A 26,488-nucleotide genomic window follows, 5' to 3' on the forward strand; every position below is an offset into this window, starting at 1 on the left:
TCCCTCCTCCCACCACCTCCATCCCTGTCAGAGGAGGAGCTGGGGTGCTTGAGGTGACACTTGGCTCCATAGCGACAGTTGCCTCTCAGGGCATATTTGCAGATGTGTCGGTAGTGGCATCTTTTCCCATCCCGGCAGCAACCGCTGTTGTAGTACCGGCAAGGCTCTTCCTGATACTGATCAAATATAATATAATCAACCAAACTGAAATAGATATGAGCGCATGAATTACACAGAATATACAGTGCCTTTGGAAAGTATTTAGACCCCTTGATTTTGTTACATTATAGCCTTATTATAAAATTGAATTGAAACAAAACAGCGATCTACACACAATATCTCATAATGACAAAGTGAAAACAGGTTTGTAGAAATGTTTGCAAACGTATTAAAAATAAAAAACTGAAATAAGGGAAAGGGGGATACCTCGTCAGTTGTCCAACCGAATGTATTCAATTGAAATGTGTCTTCCGCATTTAACAAATACCTTATTTACATAAGTATTCAGACCCTTTGCTATAAGACTTGAAATTGAGCTCAGGTGCATCCTGTTTCCATTGATCATCCTTAAGATGTTTCTACAACTTGATTGGAGTCCACCTGTGGCAAATTCAATTGATTGGACATGATTTGTCAAGGCACATACCTGTCTATATAAAGTCCCACATTTGACAGTGCATGTCAGAGCAAAAACCAAGCCATGAGGTCAAAGGAATTGTCCATAGAGCTCAGAGAAAGGATTGTGTCGAGGCACAGATCTGGGGAAGTGTAACAAAATATTTCTGCAACATTGAAGATCCACAAGAACACAGTGGCCTCCATTATTCTTAAATGTAAGAAGTTTGTAACCACCAAGACTCTTCCTAGAGCTGGCCGGCTTGGCCAAACTGAGCAATCGGGGGAGAACGGCCTTGGTCAGGAAAAAGATAAGAGAACCTTACAGAAGGACAACCATCTCTGCAGCATTCCACCAATCAGGCCTTTATGGTAGAGTGGCCAGACGGAAGCCACTCCTCAGTAAAAGGCACATGACAGCCCGCTGGGAGTTTGCCAAAAGGCATCTAAAGACTCTCAGACTAAGAGAAACAAGATTCTATGGTCTGATGAAAACAAGATTGAACTATTTGGCCTGAATGCCAAGCGCCACATCTGGAGAAAGCCTGGCACCATCCCTACGGTGAACCATGGTGGTGGCAGCATCATGCTGTGGGGATCTTTTTCAGTGGCAGGGACTGTGAGACTAGTCAGGGTCGAGGCAAAGATGAATGGAGCAAAGTACAGAGAGATCCTTGATGAAAACCTGCTCCAGAGTGCTCAGGACCTCAGACTGGGGCGAAGGTTCACCTTCCAACAGGACAACGACCCTAAGCACACAGCCAAGACAACACAGGAGTGTCTTCGGGACAAGTCTCAATGTCATTGAGCGACCCAGCCAGAGCCCGGACTTGAAGCCGATCGAACATCTCTGGAGAGACCTGAAATAGCTGTGCAGCAACGCTCCCCATCCAACCTGACAGAGCTTGAGACGATCTGCAGAAAATAATGGGAGAAACTCCCCAGATATAGGTGTGCCAAGCTTGTAGCGCCATACCCAAGAAGACTCAATGCTGTAATCGCTGCCAAACGTTCTTCAAACAAACAAACTACTGAGTAAAGGATCTGAATACTTACGTAGATGTCATATTTCATATTTGAAATGTTTTATACATTTGCAAAAATGTCTAAAAACCTGTTTTTGCTTTGTCATTATGGGTATTGTTTGTAGATTGAGGGAAAAAAAACTATTTAATATATGTTAGAATAAGGGTTAGGGTAAAACCATCCGCTAAATTACCATATTATATGATATCATATTGTTCACACTTTTCTTTTTAGAAGGAATTATATGGGGTGCCGTTTGTAAAGTTGAACAGTTCATTTGTACAGGCTATTTTATTTATTTTTTACGTAAAAGGTTTCATTTGAGCCCCAGATCGAAACGACAAAAAAATAGGATGCTTGATATACTGACCTGCTGACACTGGGCTGAGGTAGATGGCGTGTGCCTCTGACTGGGTCCTGCTGCATCACTGTCTGATTCCTCTTCTGTAGCACTGCTCTCAGAGTTACTCTCAGAGCAGCTGAAGTTCTCCTGGTAGCTGTTCCCTTGACTTGGGTCTGGACAGGGAAAATAGAATAGAAATACAATAGAATAGAATAGACCAATAGGAAATAGAAGAGAAGCTGTGAATACAGTGTGATATTGGACCAGTGTGATATCAAATTGTGTTTTGTACACTGTAAAAAAAATCCTGTAATTGTCACGGTAAATAAATGTATAATCAACAGTAACAAACTGTAAATACTGAATACAGTAGGTTATTGTAAATTACGTTGCAGTGTTAATTGGTACCAGTTTTGTTATTTTATATGCATTGCTTTGTAATATTTTCTGTATAATATAAATCAGAAAGGCACATCATACAAATAAATAATTTTCCATTGTTAAAAGTAAACCACAAAAATAGGAGCTACATGTAAAATGTAGGCCCCTTGTGGAAATTAGGAGAATTGCAACATGACTTAGCCTGAAATCTAACAACTCTCCTCCCCGTACTATAGATTTCAGTACCAGTAATGGTACCGTCAATAGATTCCAGCCAGTGAGTTGCGGTGAAGACAAGTTGACAATTTGTGAATTCTCAGAAGACAAGTTGCTCAATGTTTCAGCCATATTTGTGTGTGCATAATATGAGTGAATATTTTCAATGTGATGTACACTGAGTGTACAAAACACTAGGAAAACCTGCCTTTTCCATGACATAAACTGTCCAGGTGAATCCAGGTGAAAGCTGTGATTTCTTATTGATGTCACCTGTTAAAGCTACAATATGTAACTTTTTTGGGGACCCGACCAAATTCACATAGAAATGTGTGTTATTGTTCTGTCATTTGCATTGAAAGCAAGTCTAAGAAGCGGTAGATCTGTTCTATGTGCACTATTTCTATGCTTCCCGTTCCTATGTTTTTTTTTTTAACTTTCGATTTTGTACACCAGCTTCAAACAGCTGAAAATACAATATTTTGGGTCATGGAAAATATATTTCACAGTGGTTTAGATGGTACAATGGTTCTCTACACTATACTTCCTTGTTTAGTCACATAAACTATTCTAATTTTAGCAACCAGGAAAAGGCGGAGCAATTTCGGCATAGTGCATCTTTAAATCCACTTCAATTAGTGTAGATGAAGGGGAGGAGACAGGTTAAAGAATGAGTTTTAAGCCTTGAGACGATTGAGACATGGATTGTGTATGTGTGCCTTTGAACAGGGTATGGTAGTAGGTGCCAAGCGCACCGGTTTGAGTCTGTTAAGAACTGCAACGCTGCTGGGTTTTTCACGCCACCACCCAAAGGACATCCAGCCAACTTGACACAACTGTGGGAAGCATTGAAGTCACATGGGCCAGCATCCCTGTGGAACGCTTTTGACACCTTGTAGAGTCCATGCCCCGACGAATTGAGGCTGTTCCGAGGACAAAAAGGCATCCAACTTAGGTGTTCCTAATGTTGTTCCTAATGTTTTATATACTCATTGTATGTTACATGCTACATGTTACATGCTGTCGGGGGGAGAACTCTGTAAGATAATTATGTGCATTGTCATTACTAGCTTACTAGCCAGTTAGCCAGGCTAGGCATTAGAAGAAGACAAAATGTATGTTACCAATTGAATTAAATATATTGCAGGATAAATCAATGTCAAAGTTTACATAACTGGCCATATATGGATGTTACATTTTACTTTATGGGTTGGTTACGTAGGCTTCTTCTAACCCATCGCTTTCTACTACATATAATAATACGATTAAATGATATCTATACATTAAAAACCAAAGTATATCAGAATTACAGTCATTCTAATAAATGTTACACCCCTTGATCTTCAAGAATAGGACTTGGAAATATAAAAGTATAGATTAGCCAAATTGATTTAAATGAGCATGACCCCAAAACTAAGGACTTGTTAGCCAGCTCTACTCTACTCAAATCAAATGTTATTAGTCACATGCGCCGAATACAACAGCTGTAGACCTTACAGTGAAATGCTTACTTACGAGCCCCTAACCAACAATGCAGTTTAAAAAATAAAAGAACACGGATAAGAATAAGAAATAAAAGTAACAAGTAATTAAAGAGCAGCAGTAAAATAACAATAGCGAGACCATATACATGGGGGTACGGTACAGAATCAATGTGCTGGGGCACCGTTCAGTTGAGGTAATATGTACATGTAGGTAGAGTTATTAAAGTGAATATACATAGATGATAACAACAGAGAGTAGCAAGAGTGTAAAAGAAGGGGAGGGGCGGCAATGCAAATAGTCTGGGTAGCCATTTGATTAGATGTTCAGAAGTCTTATGGCTTGGGGGTAGAAGATTTTTAGAAGCCTCTTGGACCTAGACTTGGCGCTCCGGTACCTCTTGCCGTGCGGTAGCAGAGAGAACAGTCTATGACAAGGGTGGCTGGAGTCTTTGACAATTTTTAGGGCCTTCCTCTGACACTGCATGGTATAGAGGTCCTGGATGGCAGGAAGATTGGCCCCAGTGATGTACTGGTCCGTTCGCACTACCCTCTGTAGTGCCTTGCGGTCGGAGGCCGAACAGTTGCCATACTAGGCAGTGATGCAACCAGTCAGGATGCTCTCGATGTTGCAGGTGTAGAACCTTTTGAGGATCTGAGGACCCATGCCAAAACTTTTCAGTCTTCTGAGGGGGAATAGGTTTTGTCGTGCCCTTTTCATGACTGTCTTGGTGTGCTTGGACCACGTTAGTTTGTTGGTGATGTGGACACCAAGGAACTTGAAGCTCTCAACCTGCTCCACTGCAGCTCCATTGATGAGAATGGGGGCGTGCTCGGTCCTCTATTTCCTGTAGTCCACAATCATCTCCTTTAAACTTGATCACGTTGAGGGAGAGGTTGTTGTCCTGGCACCACACTGCCAGGTCTCTGACCTCCTCCGTATAGGCTGTCTCGTCATTGTCGGTGATCAGACACTGTTGTGTCATCGGCAAACTTAATGATGATGTTGGAGTCGTGAACAGGGAGTACAGGAGGGGACTGAGCACGCACCCCTGAGGGGCCCCTGTGTTGAAGATCAGCGTGGCGGATGTGTTGTTACCTACCCTTACCACCTGGGGTCGGCCCGTCAGGAAGTCCAGGATCCAGTTGCAGAGAAAAGTGTTTAGTCCCAGGGTCCTTAGCTTATTGATGAGCTTTGAGGGCACTATGGTGTTGAAAGCTGAGCTGTAGTCAATGAATAGCATTCTCACATAGGTGTTCTTTTTGTCCATGTGGGAAAGGGCAGTGTGGAGTGCAATACAGATTGTATCATCTGCAGATCTGTTGGGGCGGTATGCAAATTGGAGTGGGTCTAGGGTTTCTGGGATAATGGTGTTGATGTGAGCCATGACCAGCCTTTCAAAGCACTTCATGGCTACAGACGTGAGTCCTACGGGTCGGTAGTCATTTAGGCAGGTTACCTTAGTGTTCTTGGGCACAGGCACTATGGTGGTCTGCTTAAAACATGTTGGTATTACAGACTCGGACAGGGAGAGGTTGAAAATGTCAGTGAAGACACTTTCCAGTTGGTCAGCGCATGCTCGCAGTACACGTCCTGGTAATCCGTCTGGCCCTGCGGTATTGTGAATGTTGACCTGTTTAAAGGTCTTACTAACATCGGCTGCGGAGAGCGTGATCACACAGTCTTCCGGAACAGCTAGTGCTCTCATGCATGTTTCAATGTTATTTGCCTCGAAGCGAGCATAGAAGTAGTTTAGCTCGTCTGGTAGGCTCATGTCACTGGGCAGCTCTCGGCTGTGCTTCCCTTTGTAGTCTGTAATGGTTTGCAAGCCCTGCCACATCCGACGAGCGTCAGAGCCAGTGTAGTACGATTTGATCTTAGTCCTGTATTGATGCTTTGCCTGTTTGATGGTTCATCGGAGGGCATAGCGGGATTTCTTATAAGCTTCTGGGTTAGAGTCCCGCTTCTTGAAAGCGGCAGCTCAACCCTTTAGCTCAATGCGGATGTTGCCTGTAATCCATGGCTTCTGGTTGGGGTATGTACGTACGGTCACTGTGGGGAAGACGTCATCGATGCACTTATTGATGAAGCCAATGACTGATGTGGTGTACTCTCAATGCCATCGGAGGAATCGGAACATATTCAAGTCTGTGCTAGCAAAACAGTCCTGTAGCTTAGCATCTGCTTCCTCTGACCACTTTTTTATTGTTCTAGTCACTGGTGCTTCCTGCTTTAATTTTTGCTCGTAAGCAGGAATCAGGAGGATAGAATTATGGTCAGATTTGCCAAATGGAGGGCAAGGGAGAGCTTTGTATGCGTCTCTGTATGTGGAGTAAAGGTGGTCCTGTCATGTTTTGTCTTTGATCTTCATGTCTTGTCCCTGTGCTTCCCTCTGCTGGTCTTATTAGGTTCTTTCCCTCTTTCTATTCCTCTCTCTCCTCCTCCCTCTCTCCCTCCCCCGCTCTCTCTCTCTATCGTTCCGTTCCTGCTCCCAGCTGTTTCTCTTTCTCCTAACGACCTCATTTACTCTTTCACACCTGTCCCCTATTTTGCCCTCTGATTTGAGTCCCTATTTCTCCCTCTGTTTTCTGCTTCTGTCTTTGTCGGATTCTTGTTTGATGTTTGCTGTTCGGTGTCCTTGTTCCGCCCTATCGTGTTTTTGCCTTCACCAGATGCTGCGTGTGAGCAGGTGTCTAGTGGTCGCGTCTCCAGTCGTTCATCTCTACTGACGAGAGGATTTCAGTTTTCCTGTTTTGTTTTTACCTTAGATATATCAGGAGTATCGTTTTTGTCTAAGACTGGAATAAAGACTCTGTTTCTATTTCGTCGCTTTTGGGTCCTCCTTCATCAGCATAACAGAAGAATCCGACCAAGAATGGACCCAGCGACTACGGATTCTCTCTACACTACCGTCAAGTTCCAGGGAGCAATGCTCGGCAGACACGAGCAGGAATTGTCTGCTGCTCGTCAGGCCGTTGAGACCCTGGCCGCTCAGGTTTCCGATCTCTCAGGACAGTTTCAGAGTCTTCGTCTCGTACCACAAGCTACTTCCTGGTCTTCCGAGTCTCCGGAACCCAGGGTTAATAATCCACCATGTTACTCTGGACAGCCCACTGAGTGTCGCTCCTTTCTCACCCAGTGTGATATTGTGTTCTCTCTCCAGCCCAACACATACTCTGGAGAGAGAGCTCGGATCGCTTACGTCATATCACTCCTTACTGGGCGGGCTCGGGAGTGGGGCACAGCTATCTGGGAGGCAAGGGCTGAGTGTTCTGACGTTTATCAGAACTTTAAGGAGGAGATGATACGTGTCTTTGATCGTTCAGTTTTTGGGAAGGAGGCTTCCAGGGGTCTGGCTTCCCTATGTCAAGGTGATCGATCCATAACGGATTACTCTATAGAGTTTCGTACTCTTGCTGCATCCAGTGACTGGAACGAGCCGGCGTTGCTCGCTCGTTTTCTGGAGGGACTCCACGCTGAGGTTAAGGATGAGATTCTCTCCCGGGAGGTTCCTTCCAGCGTGGACTCGTTGATTGCACTCGCCATCCGCATAGAACGACGGGTAGATCTTCGTCACCGAGCTCGGGGAAGAGAGCTCGCGTCAGCGGGGCTTCCCTTCTCCGCATCTCGACCATCTCCTTCCATCGGCTCAGAGACTGAGCCCATGCAGCTGGGAGGTGTTCACATCTCGACTAAGGAGAGGGAACGGAGAATCACCAACCGCCTTTGCTTCTATTGCGATACTGCTGGACATTTTGTCATGTCATGTCCAGTTAAAGGTCAGAGATCATCAGTAAGCGGAGGGCTACTGGTGAGCGCTACTACTCAGGTCTCTCCATCAAGTTCCTGTACTACCTTGTCGGTCCATCTACGCTGGACCGGGTCGGCTGCTTCCTGCAGTGCCTTGATAGACTCTGGGGCTGAGGGTTGTTTTATGGACGAAGCATGGGCTCGGAAACATGACATTCCTCTCAGAGAGTTAGGGAGGATCACACCCATGTTCGCCTTAGATGGTAGTTCTCTCCCCAGTATCAGATATGAGACACTACCTTTAACCCTCACAGTATCTGGTAACCACAGTGAGACCATTTCTTTTTTGATTTTTTGTTCACCTGTTACACCTGTTGTTTTGGGTCATCCCTGGCTAGTATGTCATAATCCTTCTATTAATTGGTCTAGTAATTCTATCCTATCCTGGAACGTTTCTTGTCATGTGAAGTGTTTAATGTCTGCTATTCCTCCTGTTTCTTCTGTCCCCTCTACTCAGGAGGAGCCTGGTGATGTGACAGGAGTGCCGGAGGAACATCATGATCTGCGCACGGTCTTCAGTCGGTCCAGAGCCAACTCTCTTCCTCCTCACCGGTCGTATGATTGTTGTATTGATCTCCATCCGGGGACCACTTCTCCTCGGGGTAGATTATTCTCTCTGTCGGCTTCCGAACGTAAGGCTCTCGATGATTATCTGTCTGCTGAAGGCATTCAGATGGATCCCGCTAAGGTCCAGGATGTCAGCGATTGGCCTGTTCCTAAGTCACGTGTCGAGTTACAGCGCTTTCTCGGTTTCGCTAATTTCTATCGGCGTTTCATTCGTAATTTCGGTCAAGTGGCTGCTCCTCTCACAGCTCTGACTTCTGTCAAGTCTTGCTTTAAGTGGTCTGGTTCCGCCCAGGGAGCTTTTGATCTCCTCAAGAAGCGTGTTACATCCGCCCCTATCCTTGTTACTCCTGACGTCACTAAACAATTCATGGTCGAGGTTGACGCTTCAGAGGTGGGCGTGGGAGCCATTCTGTCCCAGCGCTTCCAGTCTGACGATAAGGTCCATCCCTGCGCTTACTTTTCTCATCGATTGTCGCCATCGGAACCCGAGGGGATTCTCCCTGAAGGGCGTGTTGTCGGGTTGACTGTCTGGGGAATTGAGAGACAGGTAAAGCAAGCACTCACTCACACTGCGTCGCCGCGCGCTTGTCCTAGTAACCTTCTGTTCGTTCCTGTCTCTATTCGTCTGGCTGTTCTTCAGTGGGCTCATTCTGCCAAGTTAGCTGGTCACCCCGGCGTTCGGGGTACGCTTGCTTCTATTCGCCAGCGGTTTTGGTGGCCTACTCAGGAGCGGGACACGCGCCGTTTCGTGGCTGCTTGTCCGGACTGCGCGCAGACTAAGTCAGGTAACTCTCCTCATGCCGGTCGTCTTAGACCGCTTCCCATTCCTTCTCGACCATGGTCTCAGATCGCCTTAGACTTTAGTACCGGTCTGCCTTCGTCTGCGGGGAGGACTGTGAGAGCCGCCAATAAACGTAGGATTAAGAGTCCTAGGTATTGTCGCGGTCAGAGAGTGTGGCTTTCCACTCGTAACCTTTCCTTTACGACAGCTTCTCGCAAGTTGACTCCGCGGTTCATTGGTCCGTTTCGTGTCTCTCAGGTCGTTAATCCAGTCGCTGTGCGACTGCTTCTTCCGCGACATCTTCGTCGCGTCCACCCTGTCTTCCATGTCTCTGGTGTCAAGCCTTTTCTTCGCGCCCCCGTTCGTCTTCCCTCCCCCCCTCCCGTCCTTGTCGAGGGCGCACCTATTTACAAGGAACGGAGGATCATGGACATGCGTTCTCAGGGACGTGGTCAACAGTACTTAGTGGATGGGGAGGGTTTCGGTCCTGAGGAGAGGAGTTGGGTTCCATCTCGGGACGTGCTGGACCGTTCGTTGATGGATGATTTCCTTCGTCGCCGCCAGGGTTCCTCCTCGAGTGCGCCAGGAGGCGCTTGGTGAGTGGGGGGGTACTGTCATGTTTTGTCTTTGATCTTCATGTCTTGTCCCTGTGCTTCCCTCTGCTGGTCTTATTAGGTTCTTTCCCTCTTTCTATTCCTCTCTCTCCTCCTCCCTCTCTCCCTCCCCCGCTCTCTCTCTCTATCGTTCCGTTCCTGCTCCCAGCTGTTTCTCTTTCTCCTAACGACCTCATTTACTCTTTCACACCTGTCCCCTATTTTGCCCTCTGATTTGAGTCCCTATTTCTCCCTCTGTTTTCTGCTTCTGTCTTTGTCGGATTCTTGTTTGATGTTTGCTGTTCGGTGTCCTTGTTCCGCCCTATCGTGTTTTTGCCTTCACCAGATGCTGCGTGTGAGCAGGTGTCTAGTGGTCGCGTCTCCAGTCGTTCATCTCTACTGACGAGAGGATTTCAGTTTTCCTGTTTTGTTTTTACCTTAGATATATCAGGAGTATCGTTTTTGTCTAAGACTGGAATAAAGACTCTGTTTCTATTTCGTCGCTTTTGGGTCCTCCTTCATCAGCATAACAGGTCCAGTGTTTTTTCCCTTCTACATTTACATTTACATTTAAGTCATTTAGCAGACGCTCTTATCCAGAGCGACTTACAAGTACATACATTCATACTTTTTTTGTACTGGCCCCCGTGTGGAAAAACTTCTGGTTGCACGTTTAAAATGTTGCACGTTTAAAACGTTTAAAATGCTGATAGAAACTTGGTGAAACGGATTTAAGTTTTCCTGCATTAAAGTCCCCGGCTATTAGGAGTGCCGCCTCTGGGTGAGCGCTTTCTTGTTTGCTTATGGCTGAATACAGCTCATTCAATGCTGTCTTAGTGCCAGTTTCTGACTGTGGTGGTATGTAAACAGCTACGAAAAATACATTGTCACGACTTCCGCCGAAGTCGGTCCCTCACCTTGTTCGGGCGGCGTTCGGCGGTCGACGTCACCGGCCTTCTAGCCATCACCGATCCACTTTTAATTTTCCATTTGTTTTGTCTTTGTTTTCTACACACCTGGTTTCGATTCCCCCCATTACATGTTCATTATTTAACCCTCTGGTTTCCCCCATGTTTGTGTGCGTGTTTGTTTAATTGTTAGGCTGTATTCTGACGGCTGGTATTATTGTTGCCGGGTTTTGTTGTTACGCCCGTTTAATTCATGCTACCGGTATTTTTCCAGCACCATAGTATTGTGTTTGTACTGGTGTTGTCTTGAATTAAGTACCATGTCCACGCATCTCAGCTCTCCTGCGCCTGACTCCTTTCACCAGTTACCCACAGCCTTGACATACAGATAGTGTGGTCTACAGCTTATCATGAGATACTCTACCTCAGGCAAGCAATAGCTCGAGACTTCCTTAGATATCGTGCCCCAGCTGTTATTTACAAAAATACATAGTCCGCCGTCCCTTGTCTTACAATACGCCACTGTTCTATCCTGCCGGTACAGCGTATAACCAGCCAGCTGTATGTTGATAGTGTTGTCGTTCAGCCACAACTCCGTGAAGCATAAGATATTACAGTTTTTAAATGAGAGCGCAGCAGTGTGAGTCACATCAATACGCTGTGTAGATATCAATAATAAGTGATATCCGTATTGCTGTAGACTACACCACTGCTGTCATCCTTACCTCCTAGTGTTTATTCAAGCTGGATAATCTTTGGATGCCGACAGCAGTCGCACAACTGGAAGACATAGCTTGGACTGTAGCCTACAAAAGCCTATTCTTGCTCTTTTCCCGCAATCCGTCAAACACATTTGGTGTGTCATCATAGTGGTCTCTGACTTGTGATCAGACTCGCTCAGGTGGAACAAACTTAAATTTGTGCTTTTTTTTAATGTCATTGAGAAAACAGATAAGTATCTGATTTTTTCCCGCAAATATCCTTTCTGAATTTAAAAGTAATGCTCGAAGTTATCATCTAGTTTTGAAAAGTATCTGTAATCTGATTACAATATTTTCGCTGGTAACATAAAGGATTATAGTTACCGTTTTTGGTAATCCCTTACATGTAACGGATTACATGTAATCCATTACTCCCCAACCCTGCTTGTAAAATGGTAATAGCTTTGTTAAAGTAGTTCCATTCTATGCATAGTCCTTATATTGTACAGCCTATATAATATATATAATATATATTGCAGCAGCTTAATGACCATGTATAGCATGTTTAAACTGGTTAATGAGCACCCTCGCTCTGTCCACTATTAACTTGGGCAGCGGTCTAAGGTCTAAGCGGTCTAAGGTAGTGCATCTCAGTGCTTGAGGTGTCACTACAGACACCCTGGTTCGAATTCAGGCTGTATCACATCCGGCCGTGATTGGGAGTCCCATAGGGTTGGTCCGGGTTTGGCCGGGGTAGGCTGTCATTGTAAATAAGAATTTGTTCTTAACTGAGTTGCCTATTTAAATAAAAAGCTTGGTTTAGTGACACTGTTTTCTCATGTGTACTCTCAGGCCACATTATACTTCAGTCAATGTGAGCATATTAGATCTGTATTATGTAGCAGTAAATGTAACAGTATAACTTCAGACCGTCCCCTCGCCCCGACCCGGGCGCGAACCAGGGACCCTCTGCACACATCAACAACAGTCAACAACGAAGCGTAGTTACCCATCGCTCCACAAAAGCCACGGCCCTTGCAGAGAAGGGGAACCACTACTTCAAGGTCTCAAAGCGAGTGACGTAACCGATTGAAACGCTATCAGCAAGCACCACCGCTAACTAGCTAGCCATTTCACATCCGTTACATAAAGACTGCAGCTTTATCCTGCTATTGCATTATCATTCAGATAAGTCAAGTTGTATCTGTGTATAGCCTTACCCCTTTTAAATAATAGTGTATTATAATATGTCCTTTCTTTTCTACCCTTGTAGAACCACTCTATAGTTATTACTGGGTTGGAACTTAGAACTAATAGTGGTGTGTGTGTGTGTGTGTGTGTGTGTGTGTGTGTGTTATAGCTGTCGCTTTCCTCATCCTCAGATGAGGTGAGGAGAGAAGGATCTTCTGACCAAAATGCGGAGTCAGGGAAATATGCCATCTTTATTTTTAATACGAAAACTGATGACACGAAAACAAACACTTTCAAAACTTACAAAATAACAAAACGTAACGAACGGAACCTGAACATAAACTTACATCGACAAACGTAAACTCACGAACAGGAACGTTACATTGAAACGTACGAACAGCCAAACAGTCCCGATAGTGAATAACATCGAACACAACGAAGACATCACAGGAGACAATCACCCACAAACAAACAGTGAGAATGCCCAACCTAAATATGACTCTTGATTAGAGGAAAACGCAAACCACCTGCCTCTAATCAAGAGCCATACCAGGCAAACCAAAACCAACATAGAAACGAATAACATAGACTGCCCACCCAAAACACATGCCCTGACCATAAACACATAAAAACAACATAAAACAGGTCAGGACTGTTACAGTGTGTATGTGTGTGTGTGTGTGTGTGTATATGTGTGTGTGTGTGTGTGTGTGTGTGTGTGTGTGTGTGTGTGTGTGTGTCTTCAATAAACCCCCTTAATCTGGAATACAGCCCCATCATTGTTTTGACGGAAATTCTGTAGTGGTTACTGCCAGCCTAAAACCAGCACCAAAGTTTTCCCTTATTTTAATGTTCCTTCGAATCTACAACCTAGCCATATTTGTCACATTTGTGACTAAGACTTGTGCTTTAAACAATGTACATTTGTTGATTGCTAAGCATACAAATATGATTATTTCTTGATACATTTGAATAGAGGTCTAGTTGTGGCCGCAACTGGACTAGATTGTGTAGCCAGGCAAGGTGATAAGCACAGTCGCAAACTGCAGCCCCCCAAACGATTTGTTCACGAGTTTGAGTTTGTCGAGCCGAGGCTGTGTTTGTTTTGCTTTTACAAAGCTGTGTCCACTACAACATTCAATAATCAATGAATTTCAGTCATTCTAGCACCATGTGATCAATTATCAGTTCCAAACATGTATTTTTTGTTCTCTATGTTTCTGATCTATTTTCCTGCGAGCATATGACAGACAGCATATGGCAGACAGTTTGTGGTCGGAGAACGTCTCTGGAGCCGCTGACCCCAATATGGTGTAATTGCAGACCGCAAATCAGGGCTTTACTTGATGTGGTCGTTCCTTGATATCAGGTAATGCCCATTGGCGTTACCCCCCTCCATGTTTTTACACTGCTGCTACTTGCTGTTTATTATCTATGCCTAGTAATTTTACCCCTACCTACATGTACAAATGACCTCAACTAACCTGTACCCCCGCGCAATGACTTGGTACCGGTTCCCCCTGTATATAGTCTCGTTATTGTTGTCATTTTATTGTGTTACTTTTTGTATTAAGTAAATATTTTCTTACCTCTATTTCTTGAACTGCATTGTTGATTAAGGGCTTGTAAGTAAGCATTTCACGGTAAGGTCTACACCTGTTGTATTCGGCGCATGTGACAAATTTGATTTGATTGTTTCTTGACAGATGATTTGTTTACATAGCAGGTTAGGATAACTAACGTGGCAGGTTAGGATAATTAATGTGGCAGGTTAGGTGAATGAGGTTAAGGTTAGGAAAAGAGTTTGGGTTAGGCTTAGCTACAATGCAACAGTTGTCAACATCTGTTGTCCCCGATGTGAAAGAAAGGGCCACAGACCAATGGCGAGCATCAATGGGTGTAACTTGATATCAAGAAACGCCGATATCAGAAAACGCCCCTAAAAGCGATCTGCAATTACTCCTGCTGTAGAACTCATTGAAGCCAGCAATAGCAGGTCAAACGAACGACTCACTCAGAAAAACAAATCACGACTCTCGAGTCAGTATAAATAGTTGCTCAAAACTAATGAATCATTCGCAAACTAAACATCACTATACTGTAGACTATTTATCTTTTCATGCAGTCATCTCAGTTTTCATGTGAAGCATATTTGTATCCTTCGCTTGTTTGTAACAATTGCAAAGACATTGGCAACTTTGTACTTGAAGTCAACTTAGTTCTGAAGTTATCGGAAGTCATAGACAGAGAAGTATCTTGATTCTATGTTTAGCAGAGATCTTCTGTGTATGAAGTGATGCGGTAGGGAAAAACACCTCTAACGATGCACTAAGCTGTGTTATGAGTGGTCTGAGGCATTTGGTAAGTAACAAGCATTTTCATGTGCAACTTTAGTAACAATGGTTTTGGGAAACAGCTCAGAGATTTAACGATGCTCCCACGAAGGTTCTAACGATGAACTTAAGATGCTTTTAGGAAACCGGGCCCTGGCCTGTGTGGTACAGTCTTTCATATGTGTAGTAGTTTGTTGCATCGTATTGCTTAGTTTATAATTTCTGTCAACTTTGAATTCAATCTAAGCCACAGATTTTGTATGTCCTCCAATTTGTACTTGACCTTTATATCACTTTGAGAGCAAGCAGCCCAAGTCTCCAATGGTTCCAGAACTGCTTGATGTGCCACCCTAAGTGACCACACACTCAAATGGACCTACAGCTGGGCTAAGATTCTTTCACCATTCCCACACAGTAGACCTAGTGTAAACTATAATGTTGTCAACAAAATGTTTTATTGTGTATGGCTTAATTTGTGTAAATGCTGTGATCATTCATCGTCTTTAATGTTGTGATTCACTGATTGTCTTTAATGTTGTGGTTCACAGACACACGACGACCACAATTTGAATGCTGCAGCTAAGACTAAATGATGTTTAGGGACAAACACTGAGACCCAAAGTATGACTGGACATTGGATTCATGAGGGAGGCACATATGTAATAATATTTGTTTGGTTTTAGATGTCATAGATTATAGTGCCCTTATAAATATTTTAAAAGCATTCTATATGAATGAGCATAGTTTTATGTTTGAAACACTGTATTTCTCTGGTTTTGATAATTACTTGAAACAAAAAAACTTCATTTTTCCCGAGATGATTTGAGAACCGTATTTTGTTAGTGGCACAATTATTTAATGGAAATGGACAAATCAAACGGTATAGTTATGTTGAGTTTTTGAATAGATATGTAATTCCAGTGAAGACCTACAGGCATTATAAGACTTCCTATTAGATGGTGTACGCATCAAGGATAAAAAGTACACAAATAATTATATGAGCCTTATTTTCCTCCTGCAAAGTATAATGAAATTATAAATTTAGAAGTACGAACTAGAAAGCGGTATAGAACTTAAGTAGAAAGTAATGTGTCACTAACAAAGTCTGTGAAGTGTCTTTTGAAAGTATTAATTTAATATATCCAGTGAAACAGGTACTGTCGTGTCTCTACTATGGTTAAATGAGATGACATGCTAGTTTCAAATCGATTGTCACATTTGATTGTAGGCCGTGTAATCTGAAATACTGTAAAGCAAACGGAACCCTAAATGCCTGTGAAGCCTTGTGTATTTTTGTTTAAATGTGTCTTCCCTTGTGTATAAAGTTTCTGTGTTATTTGGTGAAATAGTTTTTTAAAGATATGTTTGTATATTGTTAAAATTGTTGTTAATAAAAAAAGTTATAATAATATGACTGGACATTGGAGAGCCAGATATTTGTGACACAACATAAAATGGGTGCAGAAGCACACCAGTACCCAATTTTACGTTTATTCTATGGCCAACCACCCCTTTAGGTATACCTTATTCTCCTCCTGGCTACCCCACCCCTGGCCAACAGCTCCGCCCCCCCGCAGCTACTTGCCCGAGCCTCCCCAGCTTTTCCTTCATCCAAATCCAGATTGCAGATGTTCTGAAAGAGCTGCAAAACCTGGACCCGTACAAGTCAGCTGGGTTAGACAATCTGGACCCTCTCTTTCTAAAACTATCCGCCGCCAATGTTGCAACCCCTATTACCAGTCTGTTCAACCTCTCTTTCATATCGTTCGAGATCCCTAAAGATTGGAAAGCTGCTGCGGTCATCCCCCTCTTCAAAGGGGGTGACATTCTAGATCCAAACTGTTATAGACCTATATCCATCCTGCCCTGCCTCTCTAAAGTCTTCGAAAGCAAAGTTAATAAACAGATCACTGACCATTTCGAATCCCACTGTAACGTTCGCCATATTCCTCCTCCTCGGACGAGGAGGAGCATGGATCGGACCAACACGCAGCGAGGTATGTAGACATAATTAATATTTATTAAAGCAAAGACGAACATACGAAGAACACTTGAATAGAAACAAAACAACAAAACGATGTAGACAGACCTGAACTTGAGAACTTACATAGACACGAAGAACGCACGAACAGGAAAGACTAGCCAAACGAACGAACAAACGAAATAGTCCCGTGTGGTAGACACAGACACAGGAACAATCACCCACAAACAAACAGTGAGAACAGCCTACATTAATATGGTTCTCAATCAGAGGAAACGTCAAACACCTGCCCCTAATTGAGAACCATATCAGGCAATACATTTAACCTAACATAGAAACACATAACATAGACTACCCAACCAGCTCACGTCCTGACCAACTAAACAAAGTTCAAAAACAACAGAAAACAGGTCAGGAACGTGACACCCACCGTACCTTCTCCGCTGTGCAATCCGGTTTCTGAGCTGGTCACGGGTGCACCTCAGCTACGCTCAAGGTACTAAACGATATCATCACCACCGTCGATAAAAGACAGTACTGTGCAGCCGTCTTCATCGACCTGGCCAAGACTTTCTACTCTGTCAATCACCGTATTCTTATCGGCAGACTCAATAGCCTTGGTTTCTCAAATGACTGCCTCGCCTGGTTCACTAACTACTTCGCAGACAGAGTTCACTGTGTCAAATCGGGGTGCCTGTTGTACGGACCTCTGGCAGTCTCTATGGGAGTACCACAGGGTTCAATTCTCGGGCCGACTCTTTTCTTTGTATATATCAATGATGTCGCTCTTGCTGCGTGTGATTCCCTGATCCACCTCTACGCAGATGACACCATTCTGTATACATCTGGCCCTTCTTTGGACACTGTGTTAACTAAACTCCAAAGAGCTTCAATGCCATACAACACTCCTTCCGTGGCCTCCGACTGCTCTTAAACGCTAGTAAAACCAAATGCATGCTTTTCAACCGTTCGCTGCCCGCACCCGCCCACCCGACTAACATCACTACCCATCTCCAATCCAAAATCAAATCTACAATCAGCTTTCTATTTCGCAAACCTTCACTCACGCCGCCAAACTTACCCTTGTAAAACTGACTATCCTACCGATCCTCGACTTCGGCAATGTCATCTACAAAATAGCTTCCAATACTCTACTCAGAAAACTGGATGCAGTTTATCACAGTGCCATCCGTTTTGTTACCAAAGCCTCTTATACCACCCACCACTGCGACCTGTATGCTCTAGTCGGCTGTCCCTCGCTACATATTCGTCGCCAGACCCACTGGCTCCAGGTCATCTATAAGTCTATGCTAGGTAAAGCTCCACCTTATCTCAGCTGACTGGTTACGATAACAACACCCACCTGTAGCACACGCACCAGCAGGTATATCTCACTGGTCATCCCCAAAGCCAACACCTGCTTTGGCCGCCTTTCCTTCCAGTTCTCTGCTGCCAGTGACTGGAACACTGAGCAGCTAACCGACTGAGCAGCTAACCGATCGCTGCAGCTGTACATAGTCCATCTGTAAATAGCCCACCCAATCTACCTACCTCATCCCCATATTGTTTTTTAAAAACTTTTCTGCTCTTTTGCACACCAGTATCTCTACTTGCACATCATCATCTGCTAATTTATCACTCCAGTGTTAATCTGCTACATTGTAATTACTTCGCTACTATGGCCTATTTATTGCCTACCTCCTCACACCATTTGCACACTCTGTATATAGACTTTCTTTTTTTCTATTGTGTTATTGACTGTACGCTTGTTTATTCCATATGTAACTAGGTGTTGTTGTTTGTGTCGCACTGCTTTGCTTTATCTTGGCCAGGTTGCAGTTGTAAATGAGAACTTGTTCTCAACTAGCTTACCTGGTTAAATAAAGGTGAAAATATATATATATATTCCACACTATGCCTTTTATGTCCCATGGGTCCTCAACTTCAGACTCTTTTGAACTCTTCATCTTATCTCTATAATCCCATCCAACCTATGCTGCTTCCTTCACTCATTCTTCTCCTGATTTGAAACATCTAGACTCAGGTTAAAGTGTTGTGTTACACTGTTGTACTTTTTCAATGAAAAGTCCTTATTTCCTAAAATAGTTGTGGTACTGACTCAAAACTAAATGAGAAGTCACACCAACATTTTTTTATAAAGATACGATAACAAAATTCACTTTTTTCCCAGCATGCTCTACTGCAGGTACATTTTTTCGGGGGGGAATTGATTTTAATATATGTGTTTTTGCATGTACATTGAGTAATTGATTAAATGTTATGCTACACAAAGATAAATATGTTTTTTCTAAACTAACCAAGTAATTACATTTTTGCACCCGTTACTGAAATAGTTGTTCCAGTTTAAATGGCTTAGGTAGTTTCATCTAACTGTTCTTAACCCTGTCAGTCATTATGAATACAGGTTGTGGGTGAATACAAATTTCAACTGTTGGCTAGATTCCAACAGGTATTACATATCACTTTGCAAGCCAACATAATGTGATTTACAGTTAGGCTTGCAACATTCTGGTAAATTTCTCACATTTTCCTGAAGTCCTGGTTGGAAAATTACTGGAAAAATGTTTGGGAAAGTTTGTGGAATTTTGCAACCCTACTTGGAGGCCTGTAAACTATGAGTTTCAGGCCACTATTTAAGGCCTTATGATAAGGTATTTTTTTTCTTTTTTTGGAAAAATAATTTTTATTTTCATTTCACATTCAAATACAATTACAAAATCAGTGCATTATGTTGTACATAACATGTATTCATAAAAACAGTATCAAAAAGTAGTGTAACAATATAACAATAGCAAAACTCCTCAAAAAAGTGCAGTTCTGCAGAACCTGACCAGTATTATTACATTCAAGTTTAACATGTCTCTAACAATCTCTAAAAAACAATACAAATAATTCTATAAATACAAACATATACATATACCAAAGTGAACTCTGAATAAACCTCAGTGTATATGAAATATGTACAAAGGCTTAGCCTACATTTCAATTATACTTATGTAATACAATTATATATAAGCTATAAAAACATTTACAATGAAGGGTAAATCCCTTTCCATCTCTGTTTCACTGATACAATGCCCCACTTATCTATTTCGAATTGTATTCTCTTCCAAATGTCCTGTTTTATAAATTCAACTAATCCCGTCGGTGACCACTTGAGGGTGTCATTGACCCCACCACATCTGGCCTCCCAAAGTTTGGTCTTGATAAGGGACACCAGAGTCACTAATGCTAATAATTGCACCCTTTCCACATTTTTTAGTTCAAATTTGGCTACCCCTTCATAATCAATGTTTTTTAAAATCTCAAAAAATAGTTTAATTTTTCTCCAAACTAATTTGGCAAAAGAACATTCCCATAAAACATGGGGAATTGTTTCAATTGCGAAACAATTGTCCCTGGGACAAAATTTATTCAGGGTCAAATTATGATCATATAATGTTGATCGGAGCGGAAGACGTCTGTGTAAAACAAGCCAATTAAAATCTTTCAGTCTGTTGTCTAAACCTTTTAATTGTGTCCGTAGCCAGGTGGAAGGCGATATTGGTAATCTGTCTCTAGGACGACAATTTTCTATTAATTTCTCGTATAGCAATCTGTGGTTGATTACGTTTTCTTTTACTTTGCAGACAGGGGTTTTCTTTGCCCATTCCACTATTTTCTTAAAATGTAATGGGATAATTTCAGCTTTTGGCTTACTATTATCCCACTCCACCATGAACCTTAACGGTACTGACAGCCAGAATTTGATTAAACTGTGACATTTGTGTACAGAAGACGACAAAAGACAACAAACGTTTGAATAAAACAACGCATCTAGCTTGAGAGGAATATGAGGGAAATCCCTTCCACCAGCCTCTATAGGCTGGTACATCCGATCTCTACGGATGTACTCATATCCCCCCCAAAAGAAATTAAACAGTGCCCGTATGAAAGTTTTTCTGAGAGACACCGGCATGGTAAACACATAGGCAAGGTGAAGTAATGAAGGCAGAATGTCCGCCTTCAGCACTAACACCTTCCCACTAAAAGATAGTCGCCTCACTTTCCACAGTCCCAATCTTTTATTAAGAGATACTAGTTTTTCTTTCCAATTAAACATGTCATCTTTAATTTCATTTCCGAAAGATATGCCGAGCACTACCATTGGTCCTGTGCACACAGTCAAACCACATAACTGATCAGTTCTCCATTTCCACTGTCCCCATATACTTTATTTCTGTTTTATTCTTGTTTATCTTTGACCCAGAGGCAACAGAGAATTCATCAATGACTTTGATAGACTCTTTCAAGCTCAGGTCGTCCTGTAAAAATAAAACTGTGTCGTCCGCATATTGCGAATTTTTTAGAATATCCCCTCCGGGTAAACGGATCCCTTTGATGTTGTAATTTGTCCTAATTGCGCATGCGAAAGGTTCAATATATAAAACATACAATAGAGCAGATAGAGGGTCCCCCTGTCTGACACCTCGTAATTGCTTGATAACAGTTCCAATATTCCCATTAATATGTACCCTGCTACCCACATTACTATAAATAATTTTTACCCATTTCATAAAATTATTTCCAAAACCAAATTTTCCCATAACTCTAAATAAAAACTCATGGCTTACCATGTCAAAGGCTTTTTCCTGGTCCAAATTCACAGTAATAGCTGGCAAGTGCCTTTCCTCTAAATATGCTTGAACGTCTCTGTGCAATTGCAAGTTCCAGGTTATTTTTCTCCCCACCACACCGCATGTTTGGTCTAAACCAACAACATATGCCATGGCAGATGATAGGCGATTAGTTATGGCTTTGCTTAATAATTTATAGTCAACACACAACATTGTTAAAGGTCTCCAATTTGCTAATGTCTTGGGGTCTCCCTTTTTGTAAAGTAGAGAGATTACCCCCTCGCACATCGAACCTCCCATATGCTCCAAACAAAATATACTTCTAAACACTTCCAACAGATGACATCCAATTAAATCCCCAAAAACGATGTAAAACTCTTTAGAGAGCCCATCCACTCCTGGTACTTTGTTATCTTTCATGCTCTTCAGTGCCATATAAATTTCATCTAATTTCAATTCCCCTTCTAATTGGTCTCTAATATCGAAAGGTATCTGCACATCCACGCATTTTAAAAATGTAGTCCCCTTCTCATAATCAATTGTTTGTTTTTGAAATAGCTGAGAAAAGTGATGTGTAGCGACACCAAGCATGCCATCTCCATCCTCAACCATCTCCCCATCTTGGTCCAACAAAGCAGAAATAGTCCTCCTCTTTCCCCGTGATTTAATTTGTTTGAAAATATATGCAGAGCACTTCTCATCATTTTCCCATTTATCCTGCTGACTTTTAAACATGAAGTCTTGAGCTTTCTTTTCAAAAAAGGCATGCTGCTTTTTCTGTAGGATACATAATTTGTCTTTATCTAATCCACCACCATTCAAATTACCTTGGATGTGTAGATCTTTTAGTTCATTCTGCAATTCATAAAAATCTTTGTGGGTATTACGTACTTTGTCTTTGCAAAAATTCTGAATAAAAATCTTGATTCTTAATTTTGTGCTCTCCCACCACTCTATGACAGTAGAATAAAACAGTTTCATACAGAAATGGTTTGTTGAGATCGGTGTGGAAGAACTTGACTGGCCTGCACAAAGCCCTGATCTCAACCCCATCAAACACCTTTGGGATGAATTGGAATGCCAACTGCGAGCCAGGCCTACTTGCCCAACATCAGTGCCCGACCTTACTAATGCTCTTGTGGCTGAATGCAAGCAAGTCCCAGCAGCAATGTTCCAACATCAAGTGGAAAGCCTTCCCAGTAGAGTTGATGATGTTATAGCAGCAAAGGTGGGACCAACTCCATAGTAATGCCCATGATTTTGGAATGAGATGTACTACGAGCAGATGTCCACATACTTTTGGTCATGTAGTGTAGCTGCGTATAGGCACGGCTTCCTTGTTTTTAGTCTACCAGTTTGTCTATCCTGAGCATTATAGGACATTGTTATGAATTAAAGAAATGAAAGTGAAAGCATGTTAGAATTTCCTAGAAACAAAATCCTACTATTATAGTAACTTTACAATAAAGACTATACCTGAGAACAAAGTAAACATAGAAACGTGAGTTTTATATAAAACGCCTAAATGAACTTTAACGTGTTGTCAAGTTGGCTAGAACCTATTGAATCAAAGCCGTCTGTCTGACACGAAACAACAACAATTCACGCACCATACCGCTTGATATGAAACATAAAGGGAAGGGAATAAAAAATAAAAAAAACATTGTAAGAAAATAATCTAATCAGTTCATATTTAATGCGTCTTACCATTTACGCTGCTGGACGCCATGAGAAGAACAGTAATAGCTTTCGTTTTCCATTGAATAGCCCGCACGCCAGCGAAGCTAGTTTTACATTAGGGACAGATCGAAATTTACGTGGGAGGGGTTTTACTTGGGAAATTTACGTGGGGAAACTTTTTTATTTTGCTTTGGGGAGGGTTGTGTGTTTTTTATTGGGCACAGGTGATGGTAGTGTGTTTTTTCCTAGATTTACATTCACTCTTTTTTGCATTTTTTACTATATAATTCTTCCATCCTAGCCAATGTCCCCATCTCCTTGCATGCGCCTCCCCTATAAACAGTGTTTTGGTACTTCCCTTATGCACTACCTTTTCCTTGCACTAACTTTAATTATAAACTGGGTGGTTTGAACCCTGAATGCTGATTGGCTGATATATCAGACCATATACCATAGGTACACAAAACATTTGTTTTTCCTGCACTAATTAGGTTGGTAACCAGTTTATAATAGCAATAAGGTGTAACGGCAGATGTCTTCGTCTGAAGAGGAGGTGTAGCAGGGATCGGACCAAAGCGCAGCGTGGTTAGTGTTCATCATGACTTTAATTAAGACAATAAACGTGAACACTACAAATATGAAAACAACAAATGTGAAAAACCGAAACAGTCCTATCTGGTGCATAGACACAAAGACAGAAGACAACCACCCACAAACCCCAACACAAAACAGGCTACCTAAATATGGTTCCCAATCAGAGACAATGACTATTAGACACACAACATAGAATGCCCACTCAGCTCACATTCTGACCAACACTAAAACAAAGAAAACACAAAAGAACTATGGTCAGAACGTGACATAAGGCACCTTGGGGGTTTGTGGTACATGGCCAATATACCACGGTTAAGGGCTGTGTCCAGGCACTCCGCTTGCGTGGTGCCTTAGAACAGCCCTTAGCTGTGGTATGCCATATACCATACCCGCTTGTGTGTTTTGTCACCAAAGCCCCATATACTACCCACCACTGCGACCTGTATACTCTCGTTGGCTGGCCCTCGCTTCATATTTGTCGCCAAACCCACTGGCTCCAGGTCATCTACAAGTCTTTGCTAGGTAAAGCCCCGCCTTATCTCAGCTCACTGGTCACCATAGCAGCATCCACCCGTAGCACACGCTCCAGCAGGTATATTTCACTGGTCACCCCCAAAGTCAATTCCTCCTTTGGCCGCCTTTCCTTCCAATTCTCTGCTGCCAATGACTGGAACGAATTGCAAAAATCACTGAAGCTAGAGACTCATATCTCCCTCACTAATTTTAAGTATCAGCTGTCTGAGCAGCTTACAGATCATTGCACCTGTATATAGCCCATCTGTAAATAGCCCACCCAACTACCTCATCCCCATATTGTTATTTTTTTCTTCTTCTCCTTTGCACCCCAGTATCTCTACTTGCACATTCATCTTCTGCACATCTATCATTCCAGTGTTTATTTGCTAAATTGTAATTATTTCGCCACTATCGCCTATTTATTACCTTATCTCCCTAAACGTATTTAATTTGCACACACTGTATATAGACTTTTCTATTGTGTTATTGACTGTACCTTTGTTTATTCCATGTGTAACTCTGTGTTGTTTGTGTCACACTGCTTTGCTTTATCTTGGCCAGGTCGCAGTTGTAAATGAGAACTTGTTCTCAACTGGTGTACCTGGTTAAATAAAGGAGAAATATATATATATTTTTTAAATTATTGCTTAATTATAAACTGGGTGGTTTGAGCCCTGAATGCTGATTGGCTGAAAGCTGTGTTATATCAGACAATATACCACAGGTACAGTATGACAAAACGTTATGTTTTACTCTTCTAATGATGCTAGTAAACAGTTTATAATAGAAATAAGGCACCTCAGGATTTGTGGTATAGGGCCAATATACCACGGCTAAGGGCTGTATCCAGGCACTCCATGTTACATTGTGCATAAGAACAGCCCCTTGCCATTGGCTATACACTGTGCCACACCCCCTCGGGCCTTATTGCTTAATTATAAACTCGGTGGTTCGAGCACTGAATGCTGATTGGCTGAAAGCAGTTGTATATCAGACCATATACAATAGGTATTACAAAACATTACTTTTTACTCTTCTAATTATGTTGGTAATCAGTTTATAATAGCAATAAGGCACCTCAGGGGTTTGTGGTATATGGCCCATATACCACGACTAAGTGCTGTTTCGAGGCACTCAGCATTGCATAGTGCACAAGAACAGTCGTGCATAAGAACAGCCCTTAGCCCTGGTATATTGGCCATATACCACACCCCTTCGGGCATTATTGCTTAACTATAGTACAGGTCAATATATTCTACCAGTCTAACTGTCTATTCTGCCCTCAATCCACCATTCATAGTGACAATAGTGGTAGGTGGATAGTTTGTCCAAATCTGCAATAGGCTAACTAGAAATCATACCACACATAAAAGCATTAAAAGTTGCAATAATTTTCAATAGGAATCCACGAGAACAAATAGGTATAGCTGATATGGAACGGAGAGGCCAGGTGCATCTCATGAAAGAACAGGGAAGACATGACACACAGCTCAAAAAGCTCCCCTATTGATCTTGTTTAGGGACAATAAAATTATCTTACCTAGACTAGCCTACAACACAACACAACACAACACAAGCAATGAATCATTGCATTATTGTTTCCATGTGAGTACAACATTATACTCTAGTCTGCAGTGAAAATGTCATTTGAATAACGGCTCAAAAGCCCTGTGATTTGAATGTTTCATTCCATTTGGATCCGTTGTGAGTCTACTCTTGACAGTTTATAACGTGTAGAAAGACACGGTAGCAGGCTAGACTGACTGTATTTTTACTTCTGATACTCATTTTCATTATTTAGCAGACTCTCTTATCCAGAGCGACTCATAGTAGTGAGTGCATACATTTTAATTCTTTTTTTCGTACTGGTACCCCATGTCAATCAAACACACAACTATGGTGCAAGCGTTATGCTCCACCAGATGAGATACATGGGAATATACTGAGATGGGCTGTCTGCAGATCATCCTTCTCCCAAGTCATCCTATTATAATGCTGCCACATGCTCCGGCAGGCTCAGTTATTAAGGAAAGCTTAAAGGAGGCCCTGCCTCCTCTCCAATCCAATGGGCTATTCCTCGCGCACCTAGAACCTTCGATATAGCCTAAATATTTATATTTGAACTTTTAAAAT

The 26,488-nt window shown here is 42.4% G+C and overlaps 1 protein-coding gene across 2 annotated transcripts in view; it reads right to left on the bottom strand.

The window, feature by feature from the left end:
- Positions 1-23,353, bottom strand: part of si:ch211-244b2.4 (uncharacterized protein LOC541512 homolog) — a 30,474-nt gene extending 7,121 nt beyond the window's left edge. For both annotated transcript variants that reach the window (XR_008761320.1, XM_055937651.1), the window contains exons 1-3: positions 23,273-23,353; positions 2,012-2,157; positions 1-176 (exon numbers count right to left, since the gene is read on the bottom strand). The exon at positions 1-176 is cut by the window's left edge and continues 470 nt beyond it. Coding sequence is in view for 1 of the 2 variants with exons in the window: in XM_055937651.1 (XP_055793626.1) it covers positions 1-176; positions 2,012-2,157; positions 23,273-23,294 (344 nt within the window). In the remaining variant the exon portion in view is untranslated. The remainder of the gene's footprint in view (positions 177-2,011; positions 2,158-23,272) is intronic.
- Positions 23,354-26,488: the final 3,135 nt, after the last annotated feature.

Source organism: Salvelinus fontinalis, chromosome 11, assembly GCF_029448725.1.
Source record: "Salvelinus fontinalis isolate EN_2023a chromosome 11, ASM2944872v1, whole genome shotgun sequence".
NCBI classification, from domain to species: Eukaryota; Metazoa; Chordata; class Actinopteri; order Salmoniformes; family Salmonidae; genus Salvelinus; species Salvelinus fontinalis.